The sequence below is a fragment of the Coccinella septempunctata genome, chromosome 2 (assembly GCF_907165205.1).
Source record: "Coccinella septempunctata chromosome 2, icCocSept1.1, whole genome shotgun sequence".
Lineage (NCBI taxonomy): Eukaryota > Metazoa > Arthropoda > Insecta > Coleoptera > Coccinellidae > Coccinella > Coccinella septempunctata.
The window spans coordinates 4080612-4096769 of NC_058190.1; the positions used below are offsets into that span (position 1 = coordinate 4080612).

The 16158-nt window shown below is 34.9% G+C and overlaps 1 protein-coding gene across 2 annotated transcripts in view; it reads left to right on the forward strand.

The window, feature by feature from the left end:
* Positions 1 to 10362, forward strand: part of LOC123307401 (dynein axonemal assembly factor 11) — a 35404-nt gene extending 25042 nt beyond the window's left edge. The window contains exons 5-9 of one of the 2 annotated variants that reach the window (XM_044889688.1): positions 1237 to 1323; positions 5137 to 5241; positions 5397 to 5501; positions 6895 to 7038; positions 10091 to 10362. In XM_044889688.1, the coding sequence (XP_044745623.1) occupies positions 1237 to 1323; positions 5137 to 5241; positions 5397 to 5501; positions 6895 to 7038; positions 10091 to 10201 (552 nt within the window). In that variant the 3' untranslated portion in view covers positions 10202 to 10362. The remainder of the gene's footprint in view (positions 1 to 1236; positions 1324 to 5136; positions 5242 to 5396; positions 5502 to 6894; positions 7039 to 10090) is intronic. The other variant, XM_044889689.1, reaches the window with a different exon arrangement.
* The last annotated feature ends 5796 nt before the right edge of the window (positions 10363 to 16158 follow it).

The following is a 16158-nucleotide window of genomic DNA, read 5'->3' on the forward strand; positions in this document are numbered from 1 at the left end:
AGATGTAGAGTAATCGAGGTGTCGAAATACAAATTTTTCTAGATAAATATACACTTTCACAAAGCTTGATCGTGGAATCAAGCATTTGATTGTCGGATCCTCGTCGATTTGTTTTCGATTTAGTTCAGTTCTGGGCATTCGGAATATGTAATTTTTGCATGAAATTATCAAAATTCATTCAATTAATGATTCCCAATTGCAACTTTTCCTATTTATTCACGACTGATGAAGTTTTGAGGATTTCAAAATCATGCATATATGCAGATAAGAGTAAAAATAAGTATGAATAAATATTATTTATATTTACATTTTCACAGTATGAATCGTCTATGAATGAATAGTATAATAATTGCTAATTCGAAGTGTCAGCACTATGTAAACTTGAGTGTGATTACATGGTTGAAAATAGCTCATATCGCTTTGTTTCACGAATAGCAGAGGATATCGCCTATCATGTGAATGCTATCGTGGAATTCTATAGGTGAATCCAATTATGAATGAAGTAATCACCAATACAGGGTGAGTCTTTGACTCATACAAATATTTTAACAGTACATTCTTGAGGTCAAAAGAAACACCATTTTCCCAAACAATTCGTCCCTAATAAAGACATATGGCCATTTTAAGTTTTCATAATGAGCCCGGTCAAACAAAATTACCTTCGGAATAACTAGCTGAATCTGTGACACTACACATCTGTGGATCTTTTACACAGAGTTTTATTCAGCCAAATTACCCAATTTTTCATATTTCACATATACTTCTTGATTTTTGAACATCAAATTATCCGAAAACGGCGCATTATACCAGAAAATAAAAAGAATACTTTTATTTTACAAAATGCTCAAATATCCATTACATAGCGTCCAACTTAGTTTCAATGGTATTTTTATGGTGCGTAATGGTCATAATGAGAAAACTGGAAGACGTGGGTGATATCTTTTGTTCGAAAAAGATTAATCTAATAAATAAAAAACTATATTCCGAAATTCATTTCATTTGATAAAACCGTTTGTGAGATAGAACTAAAAAATGACATTTTATATGGTTTTTCAACAGTCTATATCCTTTAAATTGAGCCGATTCGGAAAAAATGGTCAAAAATCTACTGTTAAAATATTTTTACGAGTCAAAGACTCACCCTGTGTAATATCCATTGAATTTCATACTTTCTTTTCAATTTTCATAATACTCGTAACGTCATGGTGAACAACTAATAAATTTATTTTTATGCAGATTGACTATGAAGTTTATGAAAGTGGAGAATGCTATACAAGGGACGAAAACTCTGGAGGAAGTCGAGAATTCTCACCACCTAGACAAGTAAGTAGGAATGAATTAACTACACGTTGTAAGTTCACTACAAAATTGTACTAAAACTATAGACCACATATCTCTATCAGAAACAGTTTCCCTGTGATTCATGTTTTACTCAATTTCAATAAATATTGAGCCGAATTTCATAATCAGTTCTCAAATTCAGTACCCTTTTTCTGTAAACCAATTCGACATCTTTTTCTAACAGAATTCACTGAATTCAACAGCATAACTGGGGAAATGTCTCTGATAGCGTTCCTGGCACTCTGCTCTAAACCAGCCCTATTCATGACTGGAAATGTCTTGAAAATTTAATTTTCAACATACATTCCTATACGAAAAACTCCAAACGATTGAGGTCTGGTGATCTTGCTGTCCAGGCAATTCGAACAGTGATCTATTTTTTGTGATTCCATATCGTTCTGATATGAAAGTTGCCTATATGGCTGGCAATCCTTCTTTTTGGAGATAATCTAGATTCTAGAGCGAAAAATTAATCTCGTTCATCTTCACTATTTTAATGTATTCAAGTATTCTATGTCCACTCCATTCATAAAATAATGTATGGGAGACACGGCAGTTAGTGATTATTTCACTTTTATTCTGATTTTGTCTTGAAGATCTTAGTTTTATATCGACATATATATATTTTCGAAGAGCAAATTTTTTTTTGTGTGATATGAGATCAAAAGAAGAAATCAAAAGAAGAATTCGTATATAAAATAACGAAGTCGTTTTTTTTTCATTCTTAGTACAAGACACAGAAAAGCTGAATAAAGTGTCGTATATTTTTATCGTTTCTATGTATTTTCGTAAATGAAGGAGTTATGGCACATTTTCTAAATCGACAAAATATCAAAATTTGGTTATATCTTCAAGACAAATGAAGATAACGTGAAACAGTTTCCACTAATGGACTTTTCACGAAAATCGTGCCCGGGACTCCTTTCAACGTTTTTCCCTATCTAGTCTAGAAGTACCAGAAACAGCCAGAATCAAGCAATTTAGGATACAGCGTATCCTACACTAGTCAACTGAGTTTCCGCCTAGATTTTTTTTGGCACTCTTTCACTGCCATACCTTAATGCTTTCAAAAAAATATTTTTCATGAAAAAGAGAAAAAATATTTCCATAATGGGGAGTTCTGCTCAATTTGGGTTATCACAGCATATTCATGTTTAAAATGAATAATTATGAGTTTCATTCATGAATTTTTCAAATGCACCGCGGAAACTATTCAAAATCATTCTTCAAATAAGAAGGTTTTAAAATTTAAATCGCTTCATTTCTAGTTTACTATTTGGCAACAGCGCCTACTAGAAAATATAAAGAACAATGTCTTGTTTATAAAATAACAGTTTTCGATTTACTGCCAACATGAGTCGCATACTTACTGACGAGCCTCAACAGCCCCGGCCATAAGAATCCCATAAAATTTCACGACCTTCCTCGTTCGTCGCAGACTTCATAGACAACCATGTTTGTCTATCTCATCAAGATAGTGTATTTGTTGTCCTTTATTATCAAGGCATATTTCAGTCGATGTTGCCAACTTGTGCAATAGAAACGAAACGCTTTAAATTTTAAATACCCATTTTAATTTTTCACCTTTAAAATAATTTTTTTTGGGAAACGGTTATTTCATAAAAAATATCATTTTCGTCAGAAGGAGTATTCCCTATTGTAACCTCTTGACATGAACCCTCTGGAGAAACACTCCTGGACTTACTCAGTCGAAGAAATTCGTGATGATTTCACCGACCTACACCAGAAAACTGCTAAAGCTGTCACGAGCTGAGCTTCGGGTGATGGTGGGACTGCTGACAGGGCACTGTCGGTACAAATATCATTTGCACCGTATGAGTAAGTCAGCAGATGAGATTTGTAGGCTCTGTGGATCAGAAGCAGAAACAGCTGAACACATGGTATGCAAGTGTCCAGAGCTGGCGGACCTAAGAACCATTCATAAGGGGAAACCGGTCCTGGATACTCACGAGTTGACGGCCAATGCCCCTAAGGATGTTGTCAGTTTTATCAACACCATTGACAAACTCCTTGGATTTCTATGATGAGTAGAGAAGAGAACAAAAGATCCACATGGTCGCAGTTGCCGAAAGGCTAATAGTGCCACAACGACTCCGGTTCAAATAATCACTAGACATGGAGAGTCATTGCTAATGAGAAGAAGGAGAGTAGATGCATGTTGTGTATTATTCACAGAAAACTGTTTTTTTTTTCTGCTGATGCTTTAGTTGTCTGAAATTGATGTCCATAATTATGGACATCAGTAGTGAAAGGGTTAAATGGATTGTTTATTGGTCCTGTTGGAGAGGCTCTAGCCTTCGTGGGATGCATTTTAGGAGCTAAGTTCATATGAAGTTTTCTTCATATTTTGACCTCTAGAATCATCCCTTGAATATATTAATGTTGACTCCAGAATCAAAACTTAAAAGCTCACTTTCTTTCAACATAATGTAAGTGTACGTTAATGGCAATTAGGAAGGTGAAAAAAAATCAGCAAATCTTAGCTAATACCAACGTTTCGCAACATATATTGTCGCTTCTTCACAGCTAAAAAATACAGATTATCGTGAATAAAAACGAAAAACGACAACACACACAGAAGAAAACAAATCAACATGAATATAATGAAATAGACAATTGCAGAGTCACGATCCGCACTGAGACACAAGAAGAGACAGCAAACAGTGATACATTGAAAAACTTATTGTCTTGTAGCTAGTTCGACATCACTTCAACCGTCGAATGAAATTTGTCAACTGAAAGAGACAGAATTCAAATGAACATACATACATATGTCCCACTATCACATAGCAGACCGAACCCCTTATCGTTTTCTGGTTTTGAAAATTTCCAAAACGTTCTCACATATGGAACTCAAATTCTGAGTGTCCACTCTATTATCAACTGTCTCGTTCAGCCTTTATGAATATCATTTCGCTAATATTGCGCTTCAACCAGTTGTCTTCAAAATCCAAAATACTGACACTGTCGAAATCAAACTGATGCTGCTCCTGATTGCAACGAGGTTGATAGAAATAAAGACTCAAAAACTGCTTTAGCCAATCATCATTTTCAGGAGCAGCATCAGTTTGATTTCGACAGTGTCAATATTTTGGATTTTGAGGACAACTGGTTGAAGCACAATATTAGTGAAATGATATTTATAAGACTGAACGAGACAGTTAAGAATAGAGTGGACAGTCAGAATTTGAGTTCCATATATGAGAAAGTTTTGGAAATTTTCAAAACCAGAAAACGATGAGAGGTTCGGTCTGTTATCCGATAGTGGGACATGTGGTGGCACTGTGTATGTTCATTTGAATTCTGTCTCTTTCAGTTGACAAATTTCATTCGAAGGTTGGAGTGATGTCGAACGCGCTACAAGACAATAAGTTTTTCAATGTATCACTGTTAGCTGTCTCTTCTTGTACCATCTATTTTTTGAAAGCATAATTTGTCTTTGGTAGGTGTGTCTCAGTGCGGATCGTGACTCTGCAATTGTCTATTTTATTATATTCATGTTGATTTGTTTTCTTCTGTGTGTTGTCGTTTTTCGTTTTTATTCACGATAATCTGCATGGACACGACCAGCAGACATTATTTGCATAACAGTTTCCTGACATGGCATGCCCAACAAGTTGTTGGGGTGTCCACTTTCACTATATTTTTCTTAAACCATTTTCTATTCCCCACTTTCTCGTGAGGCATATCTCTTTTTCAACTCTGGAAACTTATTAGCATTTCTGATGAAAATGTTGCAAATGTTTGTCGAAGATGAAAAATATTGGTTTTCAGATGAGTCCTCCAAGGCAGCATATACGAACCTACTCCCCAGAAGCACCTCCGTCAAGAACCAAGAATAGTTATGAAAGAGAATCCCCCAAACAGCAATATTACAATGTGAGTAAACTCCTGATTCTATAACTTCCTCCTAATCGCCACTTCACATCGATGAAAATAAGTGTTCCTTCTTTATCCTTAAAATCGCTTTTTTTTTAACATTCTTTTCAATCCCCAGTTCATTTCATCTTGTGGTAACATAATCCTATTCGCAGAAATCTCCCCCTGCTAGTAACTCATTTGAGGAAACTTCTTCGCCTACAGATAATTGCCATAGGGAACCGAGGTTACTAACAAGTCAGTCTGCAAATTGTATAAAGGTAAGGTCACAAATTAGAATTTATAGGAAGAAAAAATAGTTACAGGGTGAACGAGGTGTCCTTACATGGTCCCTTACTTTTTTTCTTTTAGTTGGGGAGCCGAAGAGGGAAATTCGGGATTTACTCGAGCGTGTCAGATTAATACAAGGGGAGATACCTTGGACCCTGTATAGTACCTCTACCAAAAATACCAAATAGAATACTAAAAAAAAAACTATTATTTTACATACTCGAGCGTGTCAGATGAAGATTTACATATGTGGTTAATTACATGTCGAAAAGTATATATTCCCTTAATCTGACAATTTAAGCGTGACTAAAATGTGTTGGAGGGCGCCATACTTGCAAAAAAAACGTTACGTGTACATTCTCGAGCGCGGTGGCGTTTTTTTTATTTTGAAGCAAATGATTCAAGAATTACGGAAAAAATATAATCTGACAGTTTCAGCGAGCCGAACAATAAAAATTGGTCATAAAGGTCACAAAAATCAGTTTTTTTTGAATTATCTATTCCCCTGGGCTTCACATCTTTTACCCGTTCATTATAAAAGTTGTAGAACATAACATTTTCTACAAATTTTGTCCGAAGCAATGTTTTTGAGATATATGGCGATTAATGTACATTAGACTGGGTTTCCACATTGACCTTGGCCTTTCGCATGAGTGGCTAAGCTCCTCGCCCTTATCGCCCTCTAACTCGAAAACGGTTAAGAGTAGGCAAAATTGCTTCAGACGAAAGTTGTATAGAATTTTATCATCTACAACTTTCCTAATGAATACAAAAACGATTAGAGGTACAGGCAGGGAGATATACGAAAAAAATGCATTTTTATCATCTTCAAAGTGTCAGATTAGGAAACCAAGTTCATAGACTTATCACTTATCTGCCTTAGTTTTTGAGTAACACTAATTTATGTGTCGAAATAGCGTCGTGTATGGACCCATAAAAAAATTAAAAAACTGCAGAAACATTCAACATAGCCTAACCATCTTTTTCCTGCCGATTCCTCAATCTTTTGACACGCAGTGACTTGGAAGTCGATGTTTTCGTCGGTATTTTTTTTTCATATGACAAATTATAACAACCAGTATTTTATTGCATGACATTCTTGAGAGCTTTTCTAGGATATAGTTTGTGAGATATACTTTTTCTGCAAAATGAGAAATGTGAATGTGTTAATGCTCCATTATTCTCTTCAAAAATAATAGTTTCAAATTTTAAAGTGGCTTTGAATCTTAATGGACGTTTCTGCAACTGGGCCTCAATTAGTTTCGTAATAATGGTTTTAAGTTTTAAATTGGAGTGTTGTGTGAAAAAAATGGTAATTGTAGTTTGAAAATGGGACTTTAAACCGATTAGTCGAATTTGCAGTTTTCATGTTGGTTTTTTCAGGAGTATAGCAATGGAGATAGATACGGCAACGCAAACACTTATAGACAAGCTGACTCGAATTCCGAAGGTAATGAAAGGCGGGAAAGGTACGTGTGCTCAGCTTCCACGCATAGACCCCCTTTCAATAGACGCCCCGTCACAAGGGTAAGTGAAGATTTAAACGAATTATCTGTAAAAATACTCTTTATTTTAACCCCTTCATGATTATCAACAAAGATGAGAGGGATAATTTGCCTTTTCTTTCTGAAGTTATTAGTTTTCTTCTACACGACGTTACACATCGATCGATAATGTTGCGTTGATACATGTACAGGATGAGTCTTTAACTCGTACGAAGTGGACTCTTGAGGTAAAAAAAAAACAATTTTTTTCCTTCCCCATTTTTGCCGATTCGACCTAGATAAAAAGATATAGCTATTTTGAGTATTTTATAATGAGTTGTGCGACCCTTGGAAAAACAAAATTACCTTCAGAATAACCAGATAAGTCTGTCACACTACACATCTGTGGATCTCTTAAACAGAGTTGTATTCAGCCAAAGTACCCAATTTTTCAAATTTCACAGATACTTTTTTTATTTTTGAACATCAAATTACTCTAAAACGGCGCGTTATACGAGAAAATATAAGGAATATTTTTAGTTTACAAAACGTTCAAATATTTATTAGATAACGTCCAACTTAGTTTCAAGAGTTGGGTTCTTTGGATTCTTGGTAATTTTATGGCTAGTAATGGTCATAATGAGAAAACTGGAGGACGTGGATGATATCTTGTGTTTGAAAAAGATTCATCAAATGAACGAAAAACTATATTCAGAAATTCATTTAATTCGATTGAACCGTTTGTGGGATAGGTTGTTTTTCAACACCCTGTATCTTTCATACCTAGCCTTTCCCGAAAAAACGGTAAAGGATTAAAGTTTCTTTTGACCTCAAGAATCTACTGTTCAAAGTTTGTACGAGTCAAAGACTAGCCCTATAAAATAGTCCATTCACTTACCATAATAATATTATAAGCAGTCAGTTGACACATTCTACAGTGTATAGAACGATCATGTGAGGTAATTACGCATGTTTTTTGGTTTAAATCAGCGCTATGTTGTCCATTCTACGTAAAGGTATTGGTTATTATGTATTTCTCTCAATGTGAATGTACTCCGGAAAATGAATGAATTCGAGAGAATTAATGAACCTAATTAACGTTTATACAGGGTGAGACTTTCAAATTTAAGATGCGACAATAATTAAATTTTCTTTAAAAGCAAAAATATACTCAATACTTATCTCTTGTACTTCTCATGAGAAATCTCTTGAATCAGTTTATATAAACGCTTATTATTACCTTCACCATATATTTTCGAATTAATTCATTTTCTGAAGTATACTTATATTGTGAGAAACACATAATAATAATAATAATAACCGCTGAACATAACGAGAGGGAAAATAGAAGATGGTACGTTCTAACTCAAGGAAGGTGCAGAAATTGAAGCATTAAAGGAAGGAGACACATACAAGTATCTGGGAATAAAACAGGCAAGAAAAATCAATCAGAGCCAGATGAAGAAACAACTAACGGAGGAGTTCACCCGAAGATTGAGAAGGATAAAGAGAACTGGCCTTAACAGCAAGAATCTGATAAAAGCTATTAATACCTACGCTTGCTTCGCGCTGAACTACTCATTCGGTATCATCTCTTGGACCACCACCGATTAGCAGCCTTACAGAGAAAAATAAGGACGATGCTGACTTAACACAATAAACATCACTCCAGAAGCTCAATAGAACGGACCGAGCTGCCACGACATCTTGGGGGTAGAGAAATTGTTGATTTGTCCAACCGTATGACCCAGGAAATTGAAGAACTTCGAAAATATTTCCTGAACAAGGCTGCTTCGTCAGAACTCCATCGAGTAGTTTGTTACTGATGTTATATTCCGTTGAAGCTACAACAGGACCACTTGGAAACTGTCGAACAATCTGCAGAAAGCAAAATGCTGAAACTAATTGGTAAACCTTTGCATGGAAGGCACCAGAACGAGGTCCATCATGATTACGTCGACATATCTGCGTCGAACTACTGGTTGACTTCCGGAATGTTGTTTCCTGAGACAGAGGGCTTCAGGCTCGCCATCCAGGATCAGGTGATTCCAACAAGGAACTACATGAAATATATCACCAAGGATGCCTCAGTTATGGATGATAGCTGTCGTTATGGCTGTGCGACACATGAAACTATCCAGCACATCACCGGGGGATGTCAGAAGTTCGCGGGCACGGAGTACAAAAATAGACATGATGCCGTTGCCAAGATTCTTCACCAAGAATTGGCACTAAAACACCAACTTCTAAGTTCGAAAAAGGTTCCTTATTACAATTACCATCCGGATGCTGTATTGGAAAATGAAAGTCACAAGCTATACTGGGATCGCACGGTTCTCACAGACCGGAAAATAACTCACAATAGACCAGACCTCATATTGCTCAATAAGGATGAGGACAGAGCACTATTCATCGATGTGGCGATTCCAAATAATAACAATCTTCTAGATAGGCACACTGAAAAAATTTCAAAGTACAGAGATCTCGAGGAACAAACCAGAAGACAGTGGAAGCTGAAAGATGTCAAGACCATCCCTATTGTCATATCATCTACAGGCCTGATACCGAAGAATCTACCAGAGAACTTGTATATTCCAGTTCAGTGATTGAAACTACCGAAATTTTTTAATATCTTTTGTGATCAGAGATATGAAGCTGCGTATGGACTTTCAAGACCTACTGGGCTGTCAATAATTCTTGAATGTATCAGAGAGCGGACAACATAGCGCTGATTTAAAACACAAAAACGTCTTGACAACGTCATAACGTCACTTTTTCGTACTGAAATGTGTCAAATTTCCAAGGCCAACTGACGGATTTTATTGAAGTTCATAGACTATTTATACGCATACACTTAACTAGCCAATTTTCATTGGTTATTGCATATCTTTAATGAAATGAACCAAATTCTCACTATAGATTTGCAATAAATTGACAGTATAAGTATGCATTCAACGGTTCCAATATAAAAAAATATCTTATAATTGTTAACATTAATTAATAATGTTGTATATTCTAAGATTTTTATGCTATTGCTCAAAACGAAATTATTTAGTGAATATATGAATGAATATCAATACTTTTTCGCTCTACAGAATTCGAATATTTTGTCTGCTGTTTTATGCCTGGTGAAAGAACTGGATTATCCTAGCCTTGAAGTGGTAGAAATGGCGGTCAGATGCCGAATGGACGAATTAGATGAATGACAAAAGGCTGCTGCTTCGCACAGCGATGATTCCATCCAGAACACTGAATAGCTTTAACCAATTAACTTATTTTTTTTTTCATTTTACATTGTAATAATTTCGTTAGATACATTCGAATAAGTATGTAGGTACTCACAATAATAATCTTCAAATTCTGAAAAGACTGCAAGAATTCGATCGGGATCAATATTTATTATTATCGATCTCGTTACCTATGCCGATCCGGCATACTTATAGATTCGAATGGGAGACTTCCAAATTGCCAACCTAAAAATTTTGATAATTTTCTGCCATTAAATGTTGAGGTTCCCGTTATTTTTAAATTTGCGTAAGTTGTTTCAAACCGAGTGTCGAATTGGCAGGAGTTAGTGTTGGCACTCCTGATTTCACTTCTAACGTTTTTCTTGACATATGTCAGATGTCAGATTTGAAATTAGTTTCGTTCTTGGTTATGTCTTGAGCTCAAGTTACTTGCTTGTGTTTAAAGACATACCGTTCTCAAAGTGGACTCTGAATAGAAATTAGAACTGTAATAGAAAGAGAGTGCTCAGAGTGAGCAAATAATGATAAAGATTTGTCGTCGGTATACAGGGTGATTCAAACACGTTTCAGGTTATTAATCTCCGAGTTATTTGGAGTTGGAAAGGTCCGGTAATGGTTCGTTTTCAAGATGTAACAGGGGGTTACATGTTTTATAAAGAATTCCTCAAGTTCGGCAATCTAGTAGAAGATTGGACTCTTGTATTCTAGCTGGAAGGCGCTGAAAACAGCTCTGATGGGGGCCAGGGGGCACAATAGACCTTAAGGTCACAGTGACTTATTAAACTATAAGTATCCTAGCTGGAGGTGGCCATCTGTTTTTTGTAATTTCAAAAGCTTTTTGATGTGATGAAATTCATTGTTCGATTGCTTTACTCGAGTACCGTCAAACGGGGTGAAGTGGATCAAAAATCGAGGTTTTTTAGCAATAAGACTCAAAGTATCAGTGCGAGTGAGCTGGCGTTTATAATATAGATTCTACTAGCTGACCCGGCAAACGTTGTTTTGCCGTATAAATAATTTCCATGTTGTATCATAAAAAAATAGAAATTAAAAATTTTGTCTAAAAAATAAAAAAAAAAATTAGGGGTGGACTACCCCTAACATTTAGGGGGATGAAAAATAGATGTTGGCCGATTCTCATAGATAGCTGACCCGGCAAACGTTGTTTTGCCATATAAATGATTTCCTAATGATTAAATTACTAAAATGGCTATTAAAAAATAAGGGTTGATCGTAGAAGGGTGAAAATTGAGGATTGTATGTATTTTTGTATGTTGTATCATAAAAAAATAGAAATTAAAAATTTTGTCTAAAAAATACAAAAAAAAATTTAGGGGTGGAATACCCCTAACATTTAGGGGGATGAAAAATAGATGTTGGCCGATTCTCATAGATAGCTGACCCGGCAAACGTTGTTTTGCCTTGTAAATAATTTCCTAATGATTAAATTACTAAAATGGCTATTAAAAAATAAGGGTTGATCGTAGAAGGGTGAAAATTGAGGATTGTATGTATTTTTGTATGTTGTATCATAAAAAAATAGAAATTAAAAATTTTGTCTAAAAAATACAAAAAAAAATTTAGGGGTGGACTACCCCTAACATTTAGGGGGATGAAAAATAGATGTTATCCGATTCTCATAGATACCGGATAAGCACAAAAAATTTCATCAAAATCGGTCAAGCCGTTTCGGAGGAGTATGGTAACGAAAACTATGACACGAGAATTTTATATATTAGATGATGCTTTTGCTATCGATTGGCCTATTTACCAAAATTTTTGGCTGCACACTTTTTGAAATTTTTTTGGTTGAATTGCGATGGGGAATTTTTTGCAATATCTCCCTTCTTGTACCTCTAATCGTTTCTGTATCCATTATGAAAGTTGTAGATAATAAAATTCTATAAAACTTTTGTCTGAAGCAATTTTGCCTACTCTTAATCGTTTTCGACTTAGAGGGCGATAAGTGCGAGGAGCTTAGCCACGCATGCGAAATTCCAAGATCAATGTAAAAACCCAGCCTTATGTACATTCATCGCCATATATCTCAAAAATGTTCAAACGTAGGATTGTTTCAGATAAAATTTGTAAAAAATGTTATGCTCTACAACTTTTTTGATTAATTCGAAAACAATTCTTAGACCAGGAGAGGGCATAATTCAAAGGTTACACTCTCGGCCCTATAGGAAACGACAGAAAAAAGTATCAGAAAATTGAGAGCAAATGTAAACATGCCTACGGTCACATTTCACCGACCTTTTCTGAAAAAAAAAACAGATTAACGTCAGTTTAACAAAATTGAGACTTATCGCAAAAAAGCTACCGATTGAACTACTGGCCTACTTGTTATTTATAAAGGAGATGCGGCACAGTCTTACCTGTCGTAAAGATGGGATAAAATAGGGTAGCAATGATAATAATTAATGTGAAAAAATTCAGGAATATCTTACGACAACCCTCCTTCGCTCTCTTATTCTCTTTCTCCCAATTATCTAGATCAACCGATCTTACTCGTGACATATTCGTTTTGAATTTTTCCTCGGTGGAAAATTCTCAAAATATTGGGTTGGTAACACGTTCCCAAGTCTCCTATAGAAAAGAACCTGCTTAACTAGAGGACTTGGGTGTTTCGGACTGAAAGTGAAGTTCCTTAATGATTCTTGCCTTATACACGATGATAATAGTCCGTAGAACGAGCTTTTTTTCTTGCCTAATTGATATTATAGGTAGGCGAAGATGTTTTTCTGAGCATGTAATTTCATGGGACACCACAGGTTCATGAACCGGTACCAAAAACGAAAAATTGTTTTTTACCGACCTCGTATACCTTCATGAAAGTACTCGCCTGTCGGCTGGCCTCGGCTACATCGCCGTAGTTGTCTATTCCCTCAGCTCTTGAGGAGTGTTACTGATATCTATATCGCTAGTACTATATTCATTCGTGATCATTATGAATTAAAAATATTCAATCCAGGTTCTTAATTCACTTGATCAATTTAACAACAGCAAATGACTTGGGTCCTTATTAAATCGTGGATTCGAGAAAATGACTAAATCACCTCTCGTACCGTGCTGTATCTTAGTGACGACAGCGGACGAAAAGTGTCTTTGGACGAAGAATAGACGCCTTCAAAAACAGTCGGCTTTTCGTTCGAAAATTGGTACGTTAAATGTCATTTTTGTTAAGTACGACGAAGAAAACATCTATTCATATTTTTCGAAGTGAAATAAGTCAATTTTGTGCCTTTTTTGAGGTGTTACATGCATATCTTCTTTTATTGAAATTATGAGAATTTTACCCAGTCTGTCTGCTCTGAATACACATCTCAGGAATGCAATCGTATGGGGAAAACATCAAACAGCATCGGATAGTAGAAGGACTATTTACGGTGTGGCACAAAGTTTTATACAGGGTATCCCGGAAATAATGCGAAAATCGGAAATCATATGGTGAGGTCATCATATCAAGAGGTTACAATAGGGAATACTTCTTCTGACGAAAATGATTTATTTTTATGAAATAACCATTTCAACTGTTTCCCAAAAAAATTATTTTAAAGATGAAAAATACAAATGTGTATTTAAAATTTAAAGCGTTTCGTTTCTATTGCACAAGTTGGCAACATCGACTGAAATATGCCTTGATAATAAAGGACAACAAATACACTATCTTGATGAGATAGACAAAGATGGCTGTATATGAAGTCTGCGACGACCGAGGAAGGTCGTAAAATTTTATGGTATTTTTATGGCCGGTTGCTGTTGAGGCTCGCCAGTGAGTACGCGCCTTATGATGGCTGTAAATCAACAGCTGTCATCTCATAAACAAGACATTGTTTTTATTTTCTAGTAGGCGCTGTTGCCAAATGGTAAACTAGAAACGAAGCGATTTAAATTTTAAAACCTCATATTGGAAGAATGATATTGAATATTTTCCTTGGTGCATTTGAAAAAATCATGAATGAAACTTCTTGAGGAGAATTCCCCATTGTCTGAGAGCTTTAGGCTGACCGGGTATCAAATGCGAACTTCAGCGAAGCTGAGCGTTTTCAATGCTAAATGACAAGCTACGTCACTCATATTAGCATGGAAAACACTTGTCACTTATATTAGCATTGTAAACACTCAGCTTCGCTCAACTTCGCATTCGGTGGCCGGTCAGCCTTAGTGTAGTATATAGAGGGTGATAATCAGATATTGATTGAAATTGCGAAATTCAGTTAATCGATCAAAATAGACTTATTTCAAATTTTTCATTGGTTTCACCCGTTCGGATTATCTTCGTTCAACATTTTCTAAATTGAAAAAATCAATACCGGAGTAGACTTTTTATATATACCTTAATTTCATCAATTAATCATTTTGTACATTGATTCTAAAATTTCGTCGATTTTTCGGTTCTGCCGAACTACTGAGCCGTTCTTTCGTTTTCAATGTCCACTCCGTAGCACAAAATAGAAAACAATTTCTATTTGAAAGAACTGAAAACTCGATTTTGTGAATCCTTAGTATGCATATCTTCATGGTAACAGCCTCTTATTTATGTTTGAGATTATTTTTCACTAATTTATGAATCGAGACGATAATATAGTGTATATACGTTCAAAAGACATCCGAATAATGTCAAACAATATATGTGATGATAATATGCAGATTTTATAATTTTTTCTACATAATTGGAGAACATTAGTATTGAAAATAGTACGCTTCAACAATAAAAATGTAAACTTTCTTGAATATATCTTCGATAAAAGATATGAAGCCTACTACATACAATGTAATTAACAAAATTTAACATTACACATTATTAATTTTTACCTTCAACGTTAAGTTAAAAAAATAAAGAGTTAAATTCATATCTTCTATCGAAATCATTGACAAATATTGTAAAGGAATGAATGCTTATGGAAATTTCTAAATACAAGATGAAAGAAGTATTTAGAATATGTTCTCATATTTAACAAATTATATCAATTATGTAATGAGAAGCACTATTTCTTCGTAATTATAAAAAATGCAATTCACTCTTGCAATTTATACAGACTGCAAGCAATTTCTCTTTTTCTGTTTGTCAACAGCCATTTGAATATCTACAGGATGTCCCAAAGTTCTAGTGCCTATTAGACGTTTCTGGAGAACTGGACATATGGATTTGAAATCTGAAAATTGAGATTATGATATTGTTCGAAATTCATTGCTTAGCTAAAATATTTTTTGGGCCTGAGCACTTCCGGTTATACAAGGAGTGAAAATAAGTTTTTTCAATTTTTTTCAATTTTTTCGTTTCTGATATGATTGAGTATGATGATTACATTTCTGTTGAAACCATTGCATCATTTGAATAATACCTTGCGGCTTGTAATATTTTATAACTGGCCTAAAAAATAATACTCTGTTAACAAATTATCTTCAATGTAGAAGTGAATATATTTCGCATTTGATGGCTGTTAGTCGTGAATCTACTGACGCACGAGAAGGTGAATATGTATGTGTGAGTTTGAAGATTGACCTAATGCGATTTATTGGATTTCATATGTACCTCCCTCATTTTCAAAGAAAGCATTCCCAATAACTATTGTTATTTTAAAGGTATATTTTATTATCTAGTCTCCCATCTTGCCCTTTCTTGTGCAATAATTTTAAATGATTAATTATGAGATTTATTTGTGAAATTTAGTTACTTGTAAATATGTTTAACAATGTCAAGATACTGCATTCGTTGAGATTTTTCTGCATTGTTTCGATGAACCTATATAAATTTTATGAGAATCCGAATGATACAAATATTTAGCAGCTAATTAGGTGATAAATGAAGAAATTGTAAAAAAAATTATACATACACAAAGCTGTGCCTGTAGTGAACTAGGTGATGGATTTTATTTGAAGAATTGTTAAAATGACATGAATATTTCATG